At 44.7% G+C, this 18,234-nt stretch overlaps 1 protein-coding gene across 1 annotated transcript in view; it reads left to right on the top strand.

The window, feature by feature from the left end:
• THBS4 (thrombospondin 4) overlaps window positions 1-18,234 on the top strand; it is a 41,591-nt gene that overhangs the window by 11,789 nt on the left and 11,568 nt on the right. Inside the window, exons 3-11 of the mRNA XM_006186734.3 lie at window positions 5,102-5,349; window positions 7,527-7,635; window positions 8,025-8,107; window positions 8,454-8,505; window positions 8,724-8,926; window positions 10,353-10,490; window positions 12,816-12,884; window positions 14,719-14,871; window positions 17,898-18,002. Of these exons, the coding sequence (XP_006186796.1) occupies window positions 5,102-5,349; window positions 7,527-7,635; window positions 8,025-8,107; window positions 8,454-8,505; window positions 8,724-8,926; window positions 10,353-10,490; window positions 12,816-12,884; window positions 14,719-14,871; window positions 17,898-18,002 (1,160 nt within the window). The remainder of the gene's footprint in view (window positions 1-5,101; window positions 5,350-7,526; window positions 7,636-8,024; window positions 8,108-8,453; window positions 8,506-8,723; window positions 8,927-10,352; window positions 10,491-12,815; window positions 12,885-14,718; window positions 14,872-17,897; window positions 18,003-18,234) is intronic.

Below are 18,234 nucleotides of genomic sequence, written 5' to 3' on the forward strand. Positions count from 1 at the left end.
TAAGCTTCATACATTTTAGGCTTCATTAACATGTGCATGTGGGCAGATTAAGGGAGCTAACAGTCCCAATGTACTCTTAATTGTCCCGCCACATCTTAGAGTACTGTGTCTGGTTGTGGACATGTTTCACAGGGACCCTGTCAAGTCAGAGATTACCTTGGGAGTCACCAAACCAGCACGCCTCTGGTTCCCTTTTTTTTTTTTTTTTAACCACCTCAAAAGTCGAAAAGTTAAAAGGAACTGGAGAAATAAAGGAGTCAGAAGACAGAGAGAGATGAAAGTTGCCTTAAAATATTTGAAGAATATCATTTTGATTGAGGATAAGATTATTTCTGTCTATAGTTCTGAAGAGTAAAATTAGGACACACTGGTAGAAGTCAGAGGAAATAGATACTGGCCCTGAATTAGGAAAATCTTGGGGAGCAATCCAAAAGTGAAATGGGTTTTTCTGCAAAGTAATGAGTTCTTTGTTACTGGAAATGGGCTGGTAGAGGCTGCACTTTTATTGAAGGGATTTGTGAGGGGAGATATTAAGCTGGATGACTTATATAATGCTGGTATTCTGTGGCTCTACTAAGGCTAGAGAGCGTTCCATGGACGTTTAAATTTCTTTGCAACTCTCTCCTGTGCCATGACCTTGGGATTCTGTGTGTACTTACAGCTCTGTCGCCTACCAGATAGTTGTGTACAGTGATGTCTCATAACTTATCAAAACATGAAGCCCTTTGCAGGTGTTCAGTGTAATTGCTGCGCTTCCTTTCACTGGGTGTTTTCTTTGCTCCATGTATGCATGTGTTTGTGCGTGTGTGTTTTCTGTAAATTTTACATTGGTTTAAACGACTGTAAGAAAATTTCAAAACACACAGACTGCATTTGCCACACCTGGGAGTCACCTAGAGTACTTACAGGAAAAGCAGTTTGATGATTTACCTTTTATGTGTATTTCCAAAGCACTAAAGTTACAAAGACCGAGTGTATAGAGCATGAAGATGAGTGAAGACAAAGAAGAATGTCCCTCACAGGGGACATTACTGGCAAGAAGGCTTTTTTTTTTAATGTACAGTTATTTACGAAGGGGAGGAAAGGTTGACAGCAGTGGCTTTCATCATATAGTTAAAAGTGCCAAAGAGCAAAGCCATTTGCCAAGCAAAGCAGAAAGCCCCGGATGATGTTTCCGAGTTTGCTGCTTGCAGGCCGGGTTACTCTGAACTCCTTTGCCCAAGCAGACAAAATATTATCATTTCCAGTTCTTTAAAGCTGGCACCCTGCTTCATTGCTTTGACATTCAACACATCATCATATTTCTGACTACCCAGTCCACTTTTCAAAAAGCACCTTTTGAAAATTCTTTCCCAAGATAGCAATATTTCATATCTTCACTGCTTGGGTTTGCTGCCTCATCTCCTACCAGTCATGGAGATGGCATTTAGTCAGGCAAGGCTACGTGCTTCCTGTCAGGCTGGTCCCCAGGCATGGAAATGTAGCCATAAAAACAGGCTCCAAATTCTCAAGTACACAAAGATGGTAATTTGGAAGGAAAGGATTTATATAAAGAAACCAAGTGAAACTGCTCCCCACATTTTTAAAAGATTGTGGATTTTAAAAAATCAGAATGTTGAGGGGCAGAATATAGCTCAGTGGTAGAGTGCCTGCTTAGCATGCACAAGGTCCTGGGTTCAATCCCTAGTACCTCTATTGAATAAATAAATAAACAAACCTAATTACCCCCACCAAAAAGTTTTTAAATACATTTTTTTTAAATAACAAGAGTTTAAAAATATTTTAAAAAGTAAAAAATCAGAGTGGACACATGAATATTTTATCCATTTTTTTCATTCAATAAATAGTTATATTTGCTGTTCTCAGAGGCTCTGGCATATGGGAAAACTAGGAAGAAATAGATTCCTGGTCCCAAAGATTTATGTTCTAGTAGAGAAGATAAGAAATAAATGCAAATAAACATACCAATTCCCACATTTGTACAGCAGTTCATAGTTTTGCATGTTTTTATTTGACAACCACTGAAAACAAAATGAAGTAAGAAGGGCAGCTTTTATTAACTCCTTTTGATAGTTTCAGAAATGGACATGTCGGGCCCAGAGTCACATGGGTAGTAAGTATCCGAGCCATGCCTGGAATCAAGTCCCGCAGAAGTACACCTAGAAAAGCCCCGAGAAAGGGAGTGAGGCAGGTGACTTCCAGCCGTGCGGAAGAAGAAGGAAGGCTAGAGGGAGTTCGGTGCGTTTGAGCTAGATTTGGCTTCAGGTTTCTAACAGTGGTGGAGCAGGAGGGAGAGCAATGGAGAAGAGAACATTCTGCACAGAAAGAAAAGGATGAGGAAGGCTGGGAAATGCTAGAGAGAAGTGACAGCGGGCTGTTAGAACAGGTTGTTCAGCTTGGCTGGTTATCAGCAGCGTGGAAGGTGGCGGGAAGGCTGAGCCAGCCCTGGGATAGACATTAATGAGGAAGCACTTGGGAGCTAGTGAAGGATTTCATTGGTTCGTTGTGTGTTGCATTGAGAAGGCAATAACTTGGTCAGAGCAGTCCTATAAGAAGCTCAAGCTGTCAATCTGGAAAGATTGCACAGAAAGAGACCCCCAGCAGGAAGGTGAGTCAGGAATCTGGCAGAGGAACCCAGAGATGCAACAGAGTAGAGGCAGAAATGCCATTTGAAGACCTGCAACCTTCAGATCTCATCAGATGCGTTCTTGGTACTCACACTGCGAGAGAACCAGGTGGAAATCACCAAGCCAGCTTGTTTCAGTGAGATGTGAGCAAGAGAACTGAATGCGCCTCAGCTGAAGACGCAGAGCTGTACGCAGCCTTGTTGTCCTGTGTGCGGTGCTCCCTGGGCAGTGAGGGGCAGAGGTGGGGTGGACCAGAAGACTGCTCCTTCCAGCTTCCAGCCGGGCTTTTCACTCTTCCTGGAGGGGGAAGTGACAGTCCTACTGGCTAGTATTTTCCCCTCTGTCTTGCTCCCCTCTGCTATGTGTGTGTGTTGGGCTAAGACTGGGTGAGGTGAGTTGGGAAAGGGGGATCGGAGAAAGCAAGGGAACCATGTCTGTTCTTTTCCCTCTGATGATGCTGCTTCTGGAGAAAGTCAGCGAAACTCCCTGGCTGCAGGCTCCTGGGATCAGAGCTTTAGGCTGTTTTCCTAGACTCAGTGTGACTGATGTGAAGGTGTTGAGTTTTCTGAGCAGGTGCCTGTCTACCCTCTGGGATAGTCTTACTGCTCTGAAGATAAAATAAATACAGAAGCACTGAAGTAAGGAATTCACAATACAGATGAACAATGGAAGCCATAAGAGAAATGAGAATTACTGGATCAGGTGTGAAGAATAGTAAATGTCAAAGCACCTGATAATTGTTCTGTAACAGACGTTGGGAAGATGGAAGTTTCCATAATTCTTTTCCTTTTTTTCCTCCTGCTATTGTCACAAGATCTAAGAGCGTGAGGACTCTGTCATTTCAGTGTTGCACTGAACACAAAGCAAGGCAGAAGTATAGAATGCCCTTAAATAACAGCTGAACACAAGAGTAGGTTTTGCTGCCTGCGGTAGATGTTGAATTGCTCTAAACACTCTCTAAACTTTCTAATTTATATGTGAAAAGGTTTCACTGCAATCGTTTAATTATTCGTTGGAAGTTCATGTTCGCAGCCTTTAAGGTGCACCTGTTGGGTGTAAAGCACTCCACTAGGTACTATTTATAAAATTAAACTTAGCGATTCACTTATGAAAATAAATCATGGCCCACAGGCCCTGGAAGGCCTGCTAAAAGCAGGCAAGAAGCCCATGAAAATAGGTTTCCTTTGAATTCCACAGAAATCTCAGTCTGGGGAGAAAAACCAAGGGTATTTGTTTGAAGCTACTGTGTGTATCCTCTTAAACTGTTACTGAGGAACAGAGGTTATGGCCTTAGTGAAAGTAAGGTCCTGCGTATGTGTGTCTGTGACCTGATTGAAGTCTGGTGGACCAGGCGCTGTTTTCATTGGCCTCTAAAAACTCCAGAGACTTGCAAAACTCTTTTTAAAAAGGAAAGAAATAGACGTTTTAAAAACTTGAATTAGCACATATGTTTGGGCTCAACTTTCCCCCCCCTGTTGGTTACCCCATGCCTCCAATTTCCAGCCGTGCAATTACTATTATAAATTCTCAACAATATTCAATAAAGGGGTAAAACTCCTGTTGTATCCCATACTTAAAATACCTCAAGAATTTCTACTCACATCTGCTTTCTTTCTCTTCATACCACATTTATTTAAGTCTAACCAATCCTTTCCTCCCGGAAGCGTCGTGTTGTACTATAGTCATAGAAGGGCCGTCTAGCCAGTCTGTCTTCCAGGTCTTACGAATTCTTTTTTTCAGAATGGAACTATACTGATTCATAACCTTTTTTCCATTCAACCAAATACTGGGAGCTCTTTTTTGTTTTAGACAGTGGATCTCCCACCGAGTCCCTCCTTTGCAACCATGCGTACCTCTGGTTTTCTGACTGAGCTTTGTTATAACAAAGTCTGACAGTGAAGTTGCTGAGGGCCGATATGACAGATGACACTCGACTCACCATATGCTTACAAAGGCCTCGGCGTGCCTACCATGCTTTTAATTGTAGAATAAACCGCACTGTTTCAGTCTAGTCTTGTCACTTGCTACATCCTTGAGCAAGTTCCTTCGCTTCCCTGAGCTTCACGTTCCTCACCTGTCATTGCAGTGAGTGAGGGCAGCGCTCGGTAGGAGTGCTCGGTAGATGTTCGGTGAACTAATGAATTTGTGTCATCGGGAGCTTGCTTGGATGTTAGTTGACTTTTGACGGGTTCTGCTCGGTCATTGTACTTATCACTGTCTGGAATTATATCATTTTATTTTCACATTTAGTACTTATTGTCTGTCTTTTCATGAGGACAAAACATCCTCAGTGACCGAGTGGGTTGGCAGTGCCCAGAGCAATGCCTGGCACACAAGACGTTTCTGATCCAGACTTGCTTGCATTTTCTTTCCCACTGACCCAGCCTTGTCATTGTCACCTGGAGGCTGTTCAGCACAGCATCACCCCCGTTTCCCTTAGCCCATCATTCACTGGTCTATGTGCTTGGTTCCAGCCATCCTCCGTTACCTGAAGAATGATGGGAAGATCCATTTGGTGGTTTTCAACAACCTGCAGCTGGCTGACGGCAGGCGGCACAGGGTCCTCCTGAGACTGACCAACCTGCACCGAGGGGCTGGCTCTGTAGAGCTCTACGTGGACTGCTCGCAGGTGGACGCCATTCAGAACCTCCCCAGGGCCTTTTCTGGCCTCTCCCAGAGTCCGGGGTCTGTTGAACTGAGGACTTTCCAGAGGAGGGCACAGGTAGGAACCCACAAGCCATCCTCCGCAATGGAAAGCTGGCTTGCTGAGGCCCAGGGAAGGCAGAGGATGGGCTGAGGTCGAGAGTGGGTCTAATTCTGGCTGCATATTAGAATCAATCACTATGGGACTTGAAAAACTGATAGTAGAGGGCCCACCCTCAAGACGGATTAAACCAGAATCTACAGGGATGATGCCTAGGCATTAGTGTTCTTCAAAATACTGATTCTAACGTGAAGTCAAAATCGAGCACTGCTGCTTTAGATGATAAGTGGATCGTTTGGGGATATAATGGTAAAGCTGGAAAGGAATAGCAAAGATTTTTCAACTATCTTAGGGCAATAGGATGATCTATTTTTAATCTTTCTCTAATGTTGCTATTTATTATTTTTTAATGAAAGTGAAAAAGAATGACTGGAAATTGGCCAGCACCAGGAACCATATTTTTCACAGGTCCCTCTAGAACATCCCTGCTGACAAAAAGGACCTTACGGCCAGCTGAGTTCCATGAGGCCTTAAAAGTCTCATCACCTCTGTTTTCTGTTTATGCCATGTTGATGGTATTTTTTTCATTACATCATTGCCCCTACTGTAGAAATTGCCACACATGCTTCTTTTAGAATTTTGTGATAGGAAATACTTTGTTTCTAAGAAATAAATAGCATTCTTTCTTCTCTATTAATCATTACTCTAACTGGTTATAGTTCCTGAATTTCATCTGATGTGGAAGTGAGTGCCAAAATCAGTCACTATATTCATCTTTTCTGCCTCATACTGTTGTCTTCTGTATCTCAGTCAGCATTTTCCATTTCTGTTTCATTATTGTATGTGTTTTAACTAAATTATATGTGCTTTTACCAAGTTGTTCTGACCCCTTTGTACAAAGAAGCAGAGTGTAAATGGTAATTTCCATGACAACCAGGAATGCTGAGAAGTTTTAGATACTAATATAAAAACTATGAATCTGATACTAGACTTTGTGCCTGAAAAATAGGGAGCATTTTCAAGCAGAAATTTCAAGATAGGTAAAATCCAAGTTTGGAGAGAGGGAGAAAGAGATGTATATGTATTTAGTGTGGACTTACATATAGAGAAAAAATGATGGAGAGAGATGCTGAACTTCATTTCTGAATCCCCAAAGTAGCCCGAGTAATCAGAATGACAGAAATCGTGTCACTGGCCATTTCAGAAATTAGTATCCACCATCCAGTAAGTCAGAGCCAGGAGTCAGCCGTGACAAGATTATCGGAAATGGATGGAACTTTTTGCAATTTTCTTCAAAATTTCTACCTTCTTTGACTATCAACAAGACCACAGTGCCCTATCTTCTATTCACCTTCTCAGTCAGTCAGTCAGTCAATTAACAGGCCATTCTAGGCATTAGGGTCACCACAGTGGGCAAAACCGTTATGGCCCAGCCTCCAAAGAGTTTACGGTCTGCTTCCAACACGGTCTCTGTGATGTAGCAGGGGCTGCGTGCATCTTAATTTAGCGAAATTGAAAATCAGAAAAAAAGTTCCTCTGAAATTCCTTAGCATGCTCATTTCTAAACTAAGGATGATAACTTTATGTCAACAGTTAACATAAACTTTTTCCATCATATATGTATAAAATAATGGGTACAAGTAAAAACTACAAAATAAAGGTGAGGAAATTGACCTCCTGGCTAACAATGAACGATTGATATCAATCAGTAATGTGAAAATACATGAAATTTATATCCTAGAGTCCACTGTTTATGCATTCTCATAATCCAAGGAAACCAGGGACTTTCTGAAAACCTGGAGCCAAGACGCCCTAAAAACAATAAGTGTTTAAAATTGAGATCAATATCTTATTCATTACAGTCAGAACTCCATAAACAGACAATTCTTAAGAGGCCCCGGCCACAAAATAACTTATTTACCATGAAGGAAAACAGCCTTTTCTCTTAGTCACCTTGAACTCTCAGGCCTCGTTCGATGCCAGCATTTTTCTAGGCTCCTGGCTACTTCTGTATTTGCTTCAGTCAAAAGGATAGGGCTGGCAGTCTTCGGGAAAAATGCAAACCCACAAAATTATGTAAGACGTCAGAGTCCAAGTATACAGGCCTCCTTGGTTATGAAGATTGTGTGCGTCTGCACGCTCATTGGCTTTTGAATGGCATCAGCAATGTGTGGTATGAATCTCATTTCTTCCAGGACTCCCTGGAAGAGCTGAAGCTGGTGGTGAGAGGCTCGCTGTTCCAGGTGGCCAGCCTGCAGGACTGCTTCCTGCAGCAGAGTGAGCCACTGGCCACCACAGGCACAGGTGTGGGCTCTTGGGCTGTTTGCACCCCTCCGTCAACACAGACAAACCCCCAGGCCCCTGGATGAGCTGGGTCCCCTCATCGCAAGGGGGGCTGTTAGCAGAGCAGTCCCACAGGACTTACCTACAGAAACCAGGCTCTTGTGCCAAAGTCGAGGGCAAGAAATATTTTCCCTGCACTTTTATTTTTGTAACTCATAGGAATTTGGACTAACTCGTCAGGGGCATGATCATCATTATTTTGGGGGTTGAATTAGATGAATGACCTCAAGGTAAATTCCTATACCCGAGGTTTTTGTCATGCTGATTCTCTGGGAAATCATTTGTTTTTGAGTCGCCATAGAAGTGGTTGTGACTGGCTGAACGCTCCTTACCTTCTGCTATTCCTACAGGAGACTTTAATCGGCAGTTCTTGGGGCAAATGTCACAACTAAACCAGCTACTGGGAGAAGTGAAGGATCTTCTGAGACAGCAGGTAACAAGCAAGACACACAGTCCAGAAAGCCCCAGTCTTAGAGAAGCTCTCTGTTGGAGCTAGTGGACTGCAGGCCCGCAGAGGCAGGGAGGCGGACCTGGGGCCAGACCTCAGGTGGCCCCACGCAGCCCGCTGCCCCGGGGCTCTGCCAGAAGGGCTCTGCAAAGGGGGGACTGGCATGTAATACACGCACCAGGGCTCCAAGCGGAGTGGGAGCCACTGAGGGCTACTTCAGCACTCCTTTGAGAAATGTTTAATAGCTTGCTACACATGGATTCTTCCATCCCTGGATTATACATCAGATACTCCTTCTCCAGCTTTTTTTTCCCCCTTCCCATTTCTAAAGGTCAAGGAAACATCATTTTTGCGAAACACCATAGCTGAATGCCAGGCTTGTGGTAAGTACTTTTCTAGTAACTGGAGCATTCTGAGTTGGACCAGCACATGCCAACTGATGAAGGGCCTGGGTGGGTGAGGCTCCGTTGGCTGTGGTTTCTGGAGGTTTGGCACAGAGATGGAGGGAAGGGAAAAGAAGTTCATTGGGAAACTAAACTTCATTCTGTATCAGCTCTTTTTCTGACGGTGAATAAACCTGTGGGTGGTTGTTTTTCTCTAGGTCCTCTCAGCTTTCAGTCTCCAACGCCAAACACCTTGGTGCCCCCCGCACCCCCGGCATCCCCGACACCCCCGGTGCGCCGGTGTGATTCCAACCCGTGTTTCCGCGGCGTCCGCTGTACTGACACCAGAGATGGCTTTCAGTGTGGGCCCTGCCCCGAGGGCTACGCAGGGAATGGAGTCACCTGTTCTGATGTTGATGAGGTACAGTTGAGCTAGGTGGGGTGGGCTCCCTCGGTGCCTTGCACACCCTACCGCTTACGGAAAAAGGAGCTAGGTCTGTGACCAAAGGATGATCTGGGCTGTCCTCCAGGCTACATAAGAACTGCTTCCTCAGGAAGCCTAAGAGATACGGTGCATAGTGCGAAGGAGGGGGCAGGACACTTGGTCGTGGCCATGTTCATGATACCTCCTCTCTGCGTTTCCCACTCTTTTGGTTCCTGTTGCTACGGTGCTGATATTTCAGCCTTCAACGCTAACGATTATTTCTCTTAAGCAGGCTCTGTTACCATTGTGATTTTGCCACACAGTTGCAAATAGTGGGAGGGGAAAGATCCGTGTAAGGGTGTATTTCAGGGCTTGCAACTGATTTCTCCAGGCTTCCTTAAATAGGGGAGCAGAGAGGAATTTCAAACCATCAGGACCTTTTGAGGTGGCCCTGTGGCCTATGGTAACCAAAGGTGCCCAGAGATGGAGCCAGAAAGACACACACAGCAAATACAGGCTGTTTGGCCGGCTGGCCAAGCCTCGGAAGGAGACTGTTTCAGGACCACGGTTAGCCAGTCACTGCTCCAGCCCCAAAGCAGTGTTCACAGTAGGTGGCAAGGTTGCCCCCAGAATGTGCCTTTCTCCTCCCATCAGGCCAGAGGAGGGCTGGAGGAGCTTAGCTCATCACATGCATTGAACCTGCAGGCTTGAGGTGGCTCATTAGCTCGGCAGGTAGTGAGCAGTCCCAGGGGCCTCCAGTACGCCCTCGATTGGAGAAACATCTGCACATGTTTCTCAGAACTGCATCTGGTTTTTATCTGTGAGCTGGAATTTTCCTCCATTTGAAAGGGCAGGAAGTGGTCATGTTTTTTACATTAGTTGAAGTGGTAAGGAAAAAAAAAATCAGAATGAATCTCTGGGACTCTGAGAGCCTTGGAATGGCCGTGGACTTGATAGGGTGTGAAGGCGGACACAGACCCTGGCCAAGCCCATCCTACTGAAGAAACAGTTGCCCTGGCTTTGTCTTGTCAAGGTCTTTTTGTTTGAGTAGTTGGTTTGATGATGCCCTTGGACTCAGGTAAGAGCCAGCTGACAAGTGGTCAAGGAGCACCGTCCTCTTACAGAGATTTTTTACTCCCAAGGAATTTACACTGGGAGTAGACTGGTTGACATGACGGACCCTTTGCACTTGGCTGTGCGTTACTCTGTAATACAGCAAAGCTCACGACAAGGCAACCCCCGGACAGTGAGGGTCAGGGAGTCCACAGGGAACTATGAAATTGGAAGCCTTTATTTCCTTTTATCACTTCGACCACCAAAAAGTGGATAGTTAAAAGAGTAAACAAGCATGTGCAAAGAGATGAATGAAAGTTTGAGAGTATTTCTCCATGTGGCCAAAGACAAGATTTTTGTTTCTCTCTAGTGCAAATACCATCCCTGCTACCCGGGCGTGCGCTGCGTGAACCTGGCTCCCGGCTTCAGATGTGACTCCTGCCCGGTGGGCTTCACAGGACCCACGGTGCAGGGGGTGGGGATCAGTTTTGCCAAGACAAACAAGCAGGTGAGCTGAAGTTAGAGTCTTTTAATCTTTAATTCTCAACTGAAAACCTTTGGTTGGTTCCTACCTCTTTCCATATGACCCTTTGCTCCTTGAGCCACCAATGCCATCTGGAGTGTCATGTGCATGTGGGCACATTAGGAAGTTTTCTAGCTCATTTCTGAATATTTATGTTCATCGTGGCTGGTGGGAGGAAGCTAGTAAGTTGGGATAATTCAGTATCCTTAGAATAACAGTGAATGGGGTGCAGATACTGAACACATGGTGTGATTTCAGGCTTATTTCCTTGGTAGCCATTTGAACATTTTGTCCCACAGAACGACTTGAGAACAGGCGAAACAAATACAAGCTTTGAAAAATTAGGTCATTTTTATAGAGTCAGTGTTGCTGATCAGAAGCTGTTTCAGAGATGAGAGGATTTCAAGAGTAGAAATAATCCCCCGAGGAAAACCCCCTTTCTTCTTACATAAGCTGTAAATTGCCATAAAGCACTTACGCACTTCGTGACAGTCTCCATTTATTTCCAAATGTTCTACTAGATCTTGGTCCTTATTTAACTGCCTGACTGTGAAATTCTTTTTGATGTTTTCAGCCCTCAAAAATGGTTGGTCTATAAATATATTTTACTACCTTAGGGAAATTACTAGCTTTGAAGAAGGGCAGGGTTCATTATCTCCTAGCTGCCTATCACAAGATTCTAGGGGGCACCCTTTTTTAGACTAGATAAAGGAAGCAAGCTAGACACATGGGAGTGGCAAGAAGCCATTAGAGTAATGACCTCAAGTTTTTCTTCCCCTTCTCTAAAGACAAAATCTCCAAGACTAAACCAAGGAAACTAGACAGAACGAAATAGAAGGTGCTTTAGTGGGTTTCTAGCGATGTGGTAGACAGAACTCAAGTAGAAGGGAGCCAACTTGCAGAAATTTAACAAGTGTTAGTGCATCACCAGTATCAAAAGAAATAAAAGGAAATGTGCAGGTTCTGGAAACCAAGAGGGAGCTCAGAGTCAGAGCTGTGGATGGAAGCTGATGCCACGGCAGCTCATGGGAGGTGGGAGCTAGTTGTAAATCCTCCAAGTTGGGGAACTGGGGTTCCAGCACTAGTGGGAATAGCAGGTGTAGTCTTGAACCTTTAGAAAGACCTAACACCCCTGAAGAAAAGCCAGGAGCCTCAAAGAGCTACCACTTATTACAAGGAGATGAGAAAACTTTTCTAGCCCGCAAATCAACAGGAAGCTTGATACCAGCTTTGGGCATGGTTTGATGAAAAAGAAAATTGCCCACAACAAAGCAAAGCTCCAAGCTTGTACAAAATACAGTCAGGAGCTCCAAATCTATCTTCCATATAGAATGCACAGTGTATTCCATGCACAAGCCAAAAAATTGATGTAAAAACCAGCCCTGGAGCAGTAAAATCCCCAGATCCCCAGGGCCCCAGCTAATGTCAAAGCCAAATCACTTTGTAAAGAGACTCCGCAGTTCAGGCCAGTGGGATGCCCACAGCAAAAGTGGGGCCACCAAGGATGTGCTCATTAAAAAAAAAAAAAGCAACTTCTATGAAGAAGCTACCATGAGGAAACATGACAATATAAAGTAATAGGGCAATGTGGGGGAAAAAAAAACAGGCAGGTTTGAAAAACAGCCAAGTAAAGTTTATTCAATGAAAAATATAACCATTGACATTAAAAATTTAATAGATGGGCAAGACAGCTAGCAGAGAATTTATAAATTGGAAGGTGGATCTAAGAAATCATCCAGAATGCAGTACAGAGAAATAAAGATATGGAAAATAGGGACGAGAGGTTGAGTCAAAAAAAAAGATTGAGAAAATAAAATATTTTAAAGTTATAGTTACAAAGAAAGAATGGAAAGAATGGGGGGGGGAGGGTACAGCTCAGTGGTAGAGCGTGTGCTTAGCATGCACAAGGTCCTGCATTCAATCCCCAGGACCTTCATTAAAAAAAAAAAAAAAATAGCAGAGGGAAGCTAAGGATTTTTCAGAATTGAAGAAAGATGGGAACCGTCAGACAGAAGTGCGTCAAGTCCCAAGCAAGATAAAGAAGAACCTTCCTCACTAAAAGGTTGTGGAAAAGATTAATCATGTAAGTTGTCTTTTCTGAACAACTTTAAACACCAGGTCATCAACTATCACTTGAAAGTAGGTTGTGTACAGACTGGTACAAACACAGGGAGATGGTGAAAGTGATGCTCTGGTTCCCACCCTACCTGAAATTCCGTGTCATCACTTCGCACCAAGATAGCAAAACAAAGCAAAACTTCTTTGCGTTTCTACTTAAACAGGGTGTCTTTTTAAATGTTTCTGCACTAGGTCTGCACTGATATTGATGAGTGTCGAAATGGAGCGTGTGTTCTCAATTCTATCTGTATCAACACTTTGGTAAGTATTTTTCATGGCTCTTGTTTTCAAAGACCAGTTGCTAAAAGAAGTGCATGTTTGTAAATCATAACCCCCAAATACACAGAGAACACATGGACATAATATATTTGATTAGCAAATGAGGATAAAAGTTTGTGCTGAAAACAATTTTTAACATGAGTAATTTCTTAAGTAATTTTTAATATAAGAATAATTTTATAAATGCCAAATTTGTTCTTTATCTTCCACCAAAGTGGCAGTATTGGGCTTTTAGATGAATATTTAGTGAATAAAATATTATCATTCTTGTATTTTTTAATTTGAAGAGCTTCTTGGGGGAGGATATAGCTCAAGTTGTAGAGCGTATGTTAGTGTGTTAGCATGCACAAGGTCCCGGGTCCAATCCCCAGTACCTCCACTAAAAATAAATAAATAAACCTAACTACTTCCAACCCTGAAAAAAAATATTGAAGAGCTTCTTAGTATGTATTAATAGTTCAGTATTCCACAATATGCATTTTATTGGTAACAACATAATTCCCAAATGGTATTTATCATTTTCATAGAAGTTTTCAAAGTCATTCGTATTAAATTAAAATGCTTAGCACTTGGGTGGGATGAGGTCTAAAATTTAACCATTCAGATATGGGTTTTATTTCTGCACATTCCTTTTGACTGTTTCCCAGATGGTAGGTGTAGCCCAGTCGACTGTCTGTGGAAGATGCTCTGATTCTCTATAGGACTGCTTCTCACTTGCTATATGTTCCTGGGAAAGGTTTTTAATTTTCATCCTCACAACAACCTTGTCAATAGGCACGATTATTATCCCCATTTTACAGCTGAAGAAACTGAGGCACAGGAGAGTTCAGTAATTAGGCTAAAGCCACACATCTCATAAGATGTCCAGTCTGGCTGCAGATCCCTTTTTTGTGTCCGCAACGCTGTACTGCCGAGGAATACACCGGGACTTACTGCTTTTTAGATTTTTACCGGGACAAAGCTAGTCTGCAGAAATAGATTTGCAAGACACTGATATGAAGGGAATAACTAAAGCCCCCATAGGGAGGAGAAATGTCGACAGTGAAACTGTCTAGAAAGTAGAACTCCAGACAACCTCAAAAGTGAAGAAGCAGGCAAAGGAAAAAGATCACAGGAACAAAGGAAAGGAGAGGACTGACCAGAGTGGGTGGCCCAGTGAGGCTGACAGATCCAGAAAGATCACTGAGGGGGCATCCTTTGGACTTGGGGATAAAGGGGTAGTTAGTAACTGAAATCATTGGATTGTATGCTTTACGTGGGTTTCTTTCATGATATGTAAATTCTCAGTAAAACTAACTTAAAAAAAAGTCAGGCTTGTGCTGAAAGTGCCATCGCAATGGAGCTGATAGCTCATTTGCCAGGTTTCTGCCTCAGCAGAATTTCAGGGCAAGGCCACTGACATTTCTCTGTACCTTTGTCACTTTAAAAAAAAACCCAAAACTTTCTAACTTGCTCTTTAATCAAACCACTGTCCCTTGTGCCCAAAGTGAATTCTCTCACGCCACCTCCCAGGACTTCATTGGAGCCTTCAGCCCTCCACAGTGCAGCGGGCAAGTCAAAGTGATGCTGGCTCGCCCAGCAGCCTTCTTCTGCCTTCGGTTCTATTCCTGCATGCCTCTGTGGACTGCTGCAGCTTCCAGCCTGGTGGTGTCTTCCCCAGTATTCACACGATCTCATAAGACGTAGGGAAGCACAGGCAGGCAGGGGGCTCACTTCATCCTGGCCTCATCAACTACATATAAAAATACATACAGTCACAGTACCTTTGCTCACAGGTCTGAGCTCCTGGCTCACTGTCTCGCTTTGCTCCCTGCAGGGATCTTATCGCTGTGGGCCTTGTAAACCAGGGTACATCGGGGATCAGATGAGGGGATGCAAAATGGAAAGAAACTGCAGAAACCCAGAACTGAACCCTTGCAGTGTGAACGCACAGTGCATCGAGGAGAGGCAGGGGGATGTGACCTGCGTGGTGAGTCACTTGTTACTTGCTTTGTCATTTTCTCTCTCCGTTTGAAACACCAACCCTCTCCAGTTTCTGCTTGCATCAGAGTAAAAATACCCAACAATGAAAACATTTCCATCAAAATAAACAAAGGATGTAGTGGAAGTCAACTGAGTTTGTAGGGAGCAATCTGAAGGCCCCCTAACCATCGGCTGCCTTTTCTCTCCCTCTTGGCTGAGGGTTGACACCATCCCCTTGGGGGCCTCAGGGTGGAGTCCCCCATGGAGCCCCAGCTCCCAAGCACCCTCTGTGAGCAGTTGGAGGGGAAAGAGCCTCCTCCCCTCCCTTCCTGCCGCTGCCCTAGCTCATTGTTGGTATCAGCACACTGCTGCCGTTTCTAACTGTCCTCACCCTGAAGATGTCCAGTTTCACAGTCTGGCTTAATACTCCCAGAGGTGAGCCACAGTGATGGGTGGTGGGCTGCTGTCATAAACCCTGGCAGAAAAACCTCCTGTTTCTTGCAGTGCTCGTCCATCTGCGCCAGGTTCAGGACTAGCTCCGTGGGTGCCCACGCTCCTTCCTGTTTGGTTCCCAGGTTCTCAGCCAGGATCCAGCCTGGGGAGGAGGAGGCCGGGAAGAGGGCGGGTCAGTTGCAGCCTCTCATGGGTCTCTTGCCAGGCAGGTGTGTAGTGGGCCCTTGGTAAGGAAGGAGGCTCGGTCTTGCCATCCATCCACAAATCCCAGGCTCCAGAGTCCTCGGGGATTCTAGATACACTGCTAAATCAGCCATCTTCACTGCCTCACTGCCTCACCGCCTCCTTCCTCCCCAGGGAGCCAGGCCCTTTGGGGTCTGGTATTCACGGGTTCACAGTGATCACCCTGAGCGGCTGGATGGATGCTGGGAGACTTTCTCCCTCTTCTTTAGTCCTCAAATTCAGACTTCTTTACCTTTCTGTTCGCAAAATTTCCTACAGTGAGCATATCACTTTGAAATAGGAAAATGAGAAGAATCAAAACTCAGCTAAAGAGTTAACTGTAATGATGTCAGCTCTCTCCAACAATACGGATAATCTGTAACCGAGGTGCTGATGAAGGAACAATCTGGGTCAAAGGGGGAGAAAAAAATCAACCAATTCTCTTAATTCCTATTGACTGGACATGTTGATTACCCTCGAGAGGCAGGTGTATATCTATGTTTAAATCCTCATTTTCTGTGAACAAATTAACAGCGCCCCTGGGATGGTGGGTGATGGGGCTCTTGATATGTTTTTGAATTTGTAATAAGGTACAAGGACAGATGGTAAAGGATGAATACACTTGGTGTGAGTACTAAAATAATTTAATCTGCCAGAAAATGGCTCATTAAAAACGTATTTGTTCCTAAAGGAAATTTTTTCTTCATTCAAATGAGTCAAGGACTGTACCCCATGGCTGCGCTTTCCAGGCCTTCTCAAGGCCCTGCTGAAGCAATTGAGCGGAAATGGGGGTAGTTATGGGAAGGATCGCTTTGGAATCCTGCCTTCTAAATCTCTGGTTGCAGGAGAGTGCAGACGATTGGAAACAGACTTACAAAGTCACTGGTCTTAAATCACTTTATTTTGATCGTTGAGGGCAGGAAATCTAACATTTACTCGTGTCAAGTTTCTCTTCCCTTGGCCTTGACCCTGTTCCCCAGACTCTTCCCTCCCCTGCCCCTTGCTGGTTCCCTATCATTTTCCAGGGCCCCCTCCCTGTGTTCCCCCTGCTGTTCTGCTTGCCCCTCCTGCAGGCACCCATCCTGCTCCTGGGCTGAGCTCCCAGGTACGAGCTCCCACCCAGGATGCCACTTATGGAAGGATTTCCTTTCTCTTGGGTTTGTCATTCATCCTAGGCCAGCTAGGATATGGAATATCAGAGGGAGAACTCTAAGTGTGCGTTAACCAAATATTAATGGCAAAAAATACTGAACTGGGACAGTCTTTAGTTCAAGTCCCAGCTCTAAGACCTTGAGCCAAGAGACTTGGCACTCTGAGCTGAGCTGACACTTTTGTAAAAGGAGATAATAAGGACCTTGCAGCAGCACCGTAAAGACTGGAGAAAATGGCTACAGAGTCTGGGATAGAATAACTGTTGTCTTAACGCCTAGTCTGCCGACAGCGAAGGCTTGCTGTCGGCAGCTGGTGGTAGCAGGGAGCTTGGGTAGACTTTTCTAAGAAATTAGAGAACACGCAGACCCAGCAGTGCACTTGCAGGAACCTTAAGCTATGAATAGAGGTGAAGCACCTTGGAAGGTTCTCCCTGTGGTGGAAGCTGACCTAGAAGACCATTAGATTCAGGAATGGTAAGGAGAGTGCCACAGCGGCCACCCCACCCACCACCCACGTGTGCGTTAATTCCCACTGGGAGAAGCAGCTGGATAATCACATGGGGAACATTTTGACAATAACTCAAAATTACAAATACCCTCTGAACCAGGAATTTCACACTAAGAAACCAGTACATGTGCAGAATGACAAATGTATAGAATTATTTGTGGCAGCACTATCTGCAGGAGAAAAGGGTTTTAATGACTCGACACCCACCAGTAGAGGATGGGTTGAATTAGCTGAGGTGCATGCACACCACCTTCTGTTTGATGCATCTGTGCGCCTTAAAAGGAATGACACGATCTACAGGCAGTGAGGTGGAAGGAGCTCCAAGATACAATGTTAATTTTTTTAAATCAAGTTGCCTAGCAGTGGATATATGTGTACTACCAATGGTGCTGAAGGACAGAGAGAGAAAAAGAACGTATGTGTGTGTGCTGGTCTCTGCCCAGCATGTCTCTGACAGCTGACTGCCTGGACTGCTGAGCCAACAACCAGGACAGGGAAAGTTTTCACTCTATCTTCCTTTGTACCTTTTGAGTTTTGAACCATTGGCCTATTCAGAGTACAACTTAATAGTTTTAAAATCCTACCCAACAAAGCTTTCTGGCTCTGGGCCCTCCCTCTGGGCATGCGCACACAGGCCCAGGGCCCCTTGTCAGCCACCAGCGCCAGCTCCTGGGCCTCTGATGGGCTTTACCTTCACAGTGTGGAGTCGGCTGGGCTGGTGACGGCTTCATCTGCGGAAAGGACGTGGACATTGACAGTTACCCTGACGAAGAACTGCCGTGCTCTGCCAGGAACTGCAAAAAGGTACGGGGAACAAGAAGGGGAAGACACGCACGCACACACGCACACAGGCACACATAGACTCACAGATACGTATACACACATACACTCACAGATATACATACATACACATACATATAAACACAACACACACACATAGAGATACAGACAACACATAACTCACAGATACAGACACACATACACACATACCCATATAAACACACATACACACACACGTACTCTGTAGCTTTGCTCA

This window comes from Camelus ferus, chromosome 3, assembly GCF_009834535.1.
Source record: "Camelus ferus isolate YT-003-E chromosome 3, BCGSAC_Cfer_1.0, whole genome shotgun sequence".
Taxonomy (NCBI): domain Eukaryota; kingdom Metazoa; phylum Chordata; class Mammalia; order Artiodactyla; family Camelidae; genus Camelus; species Camelus ferus.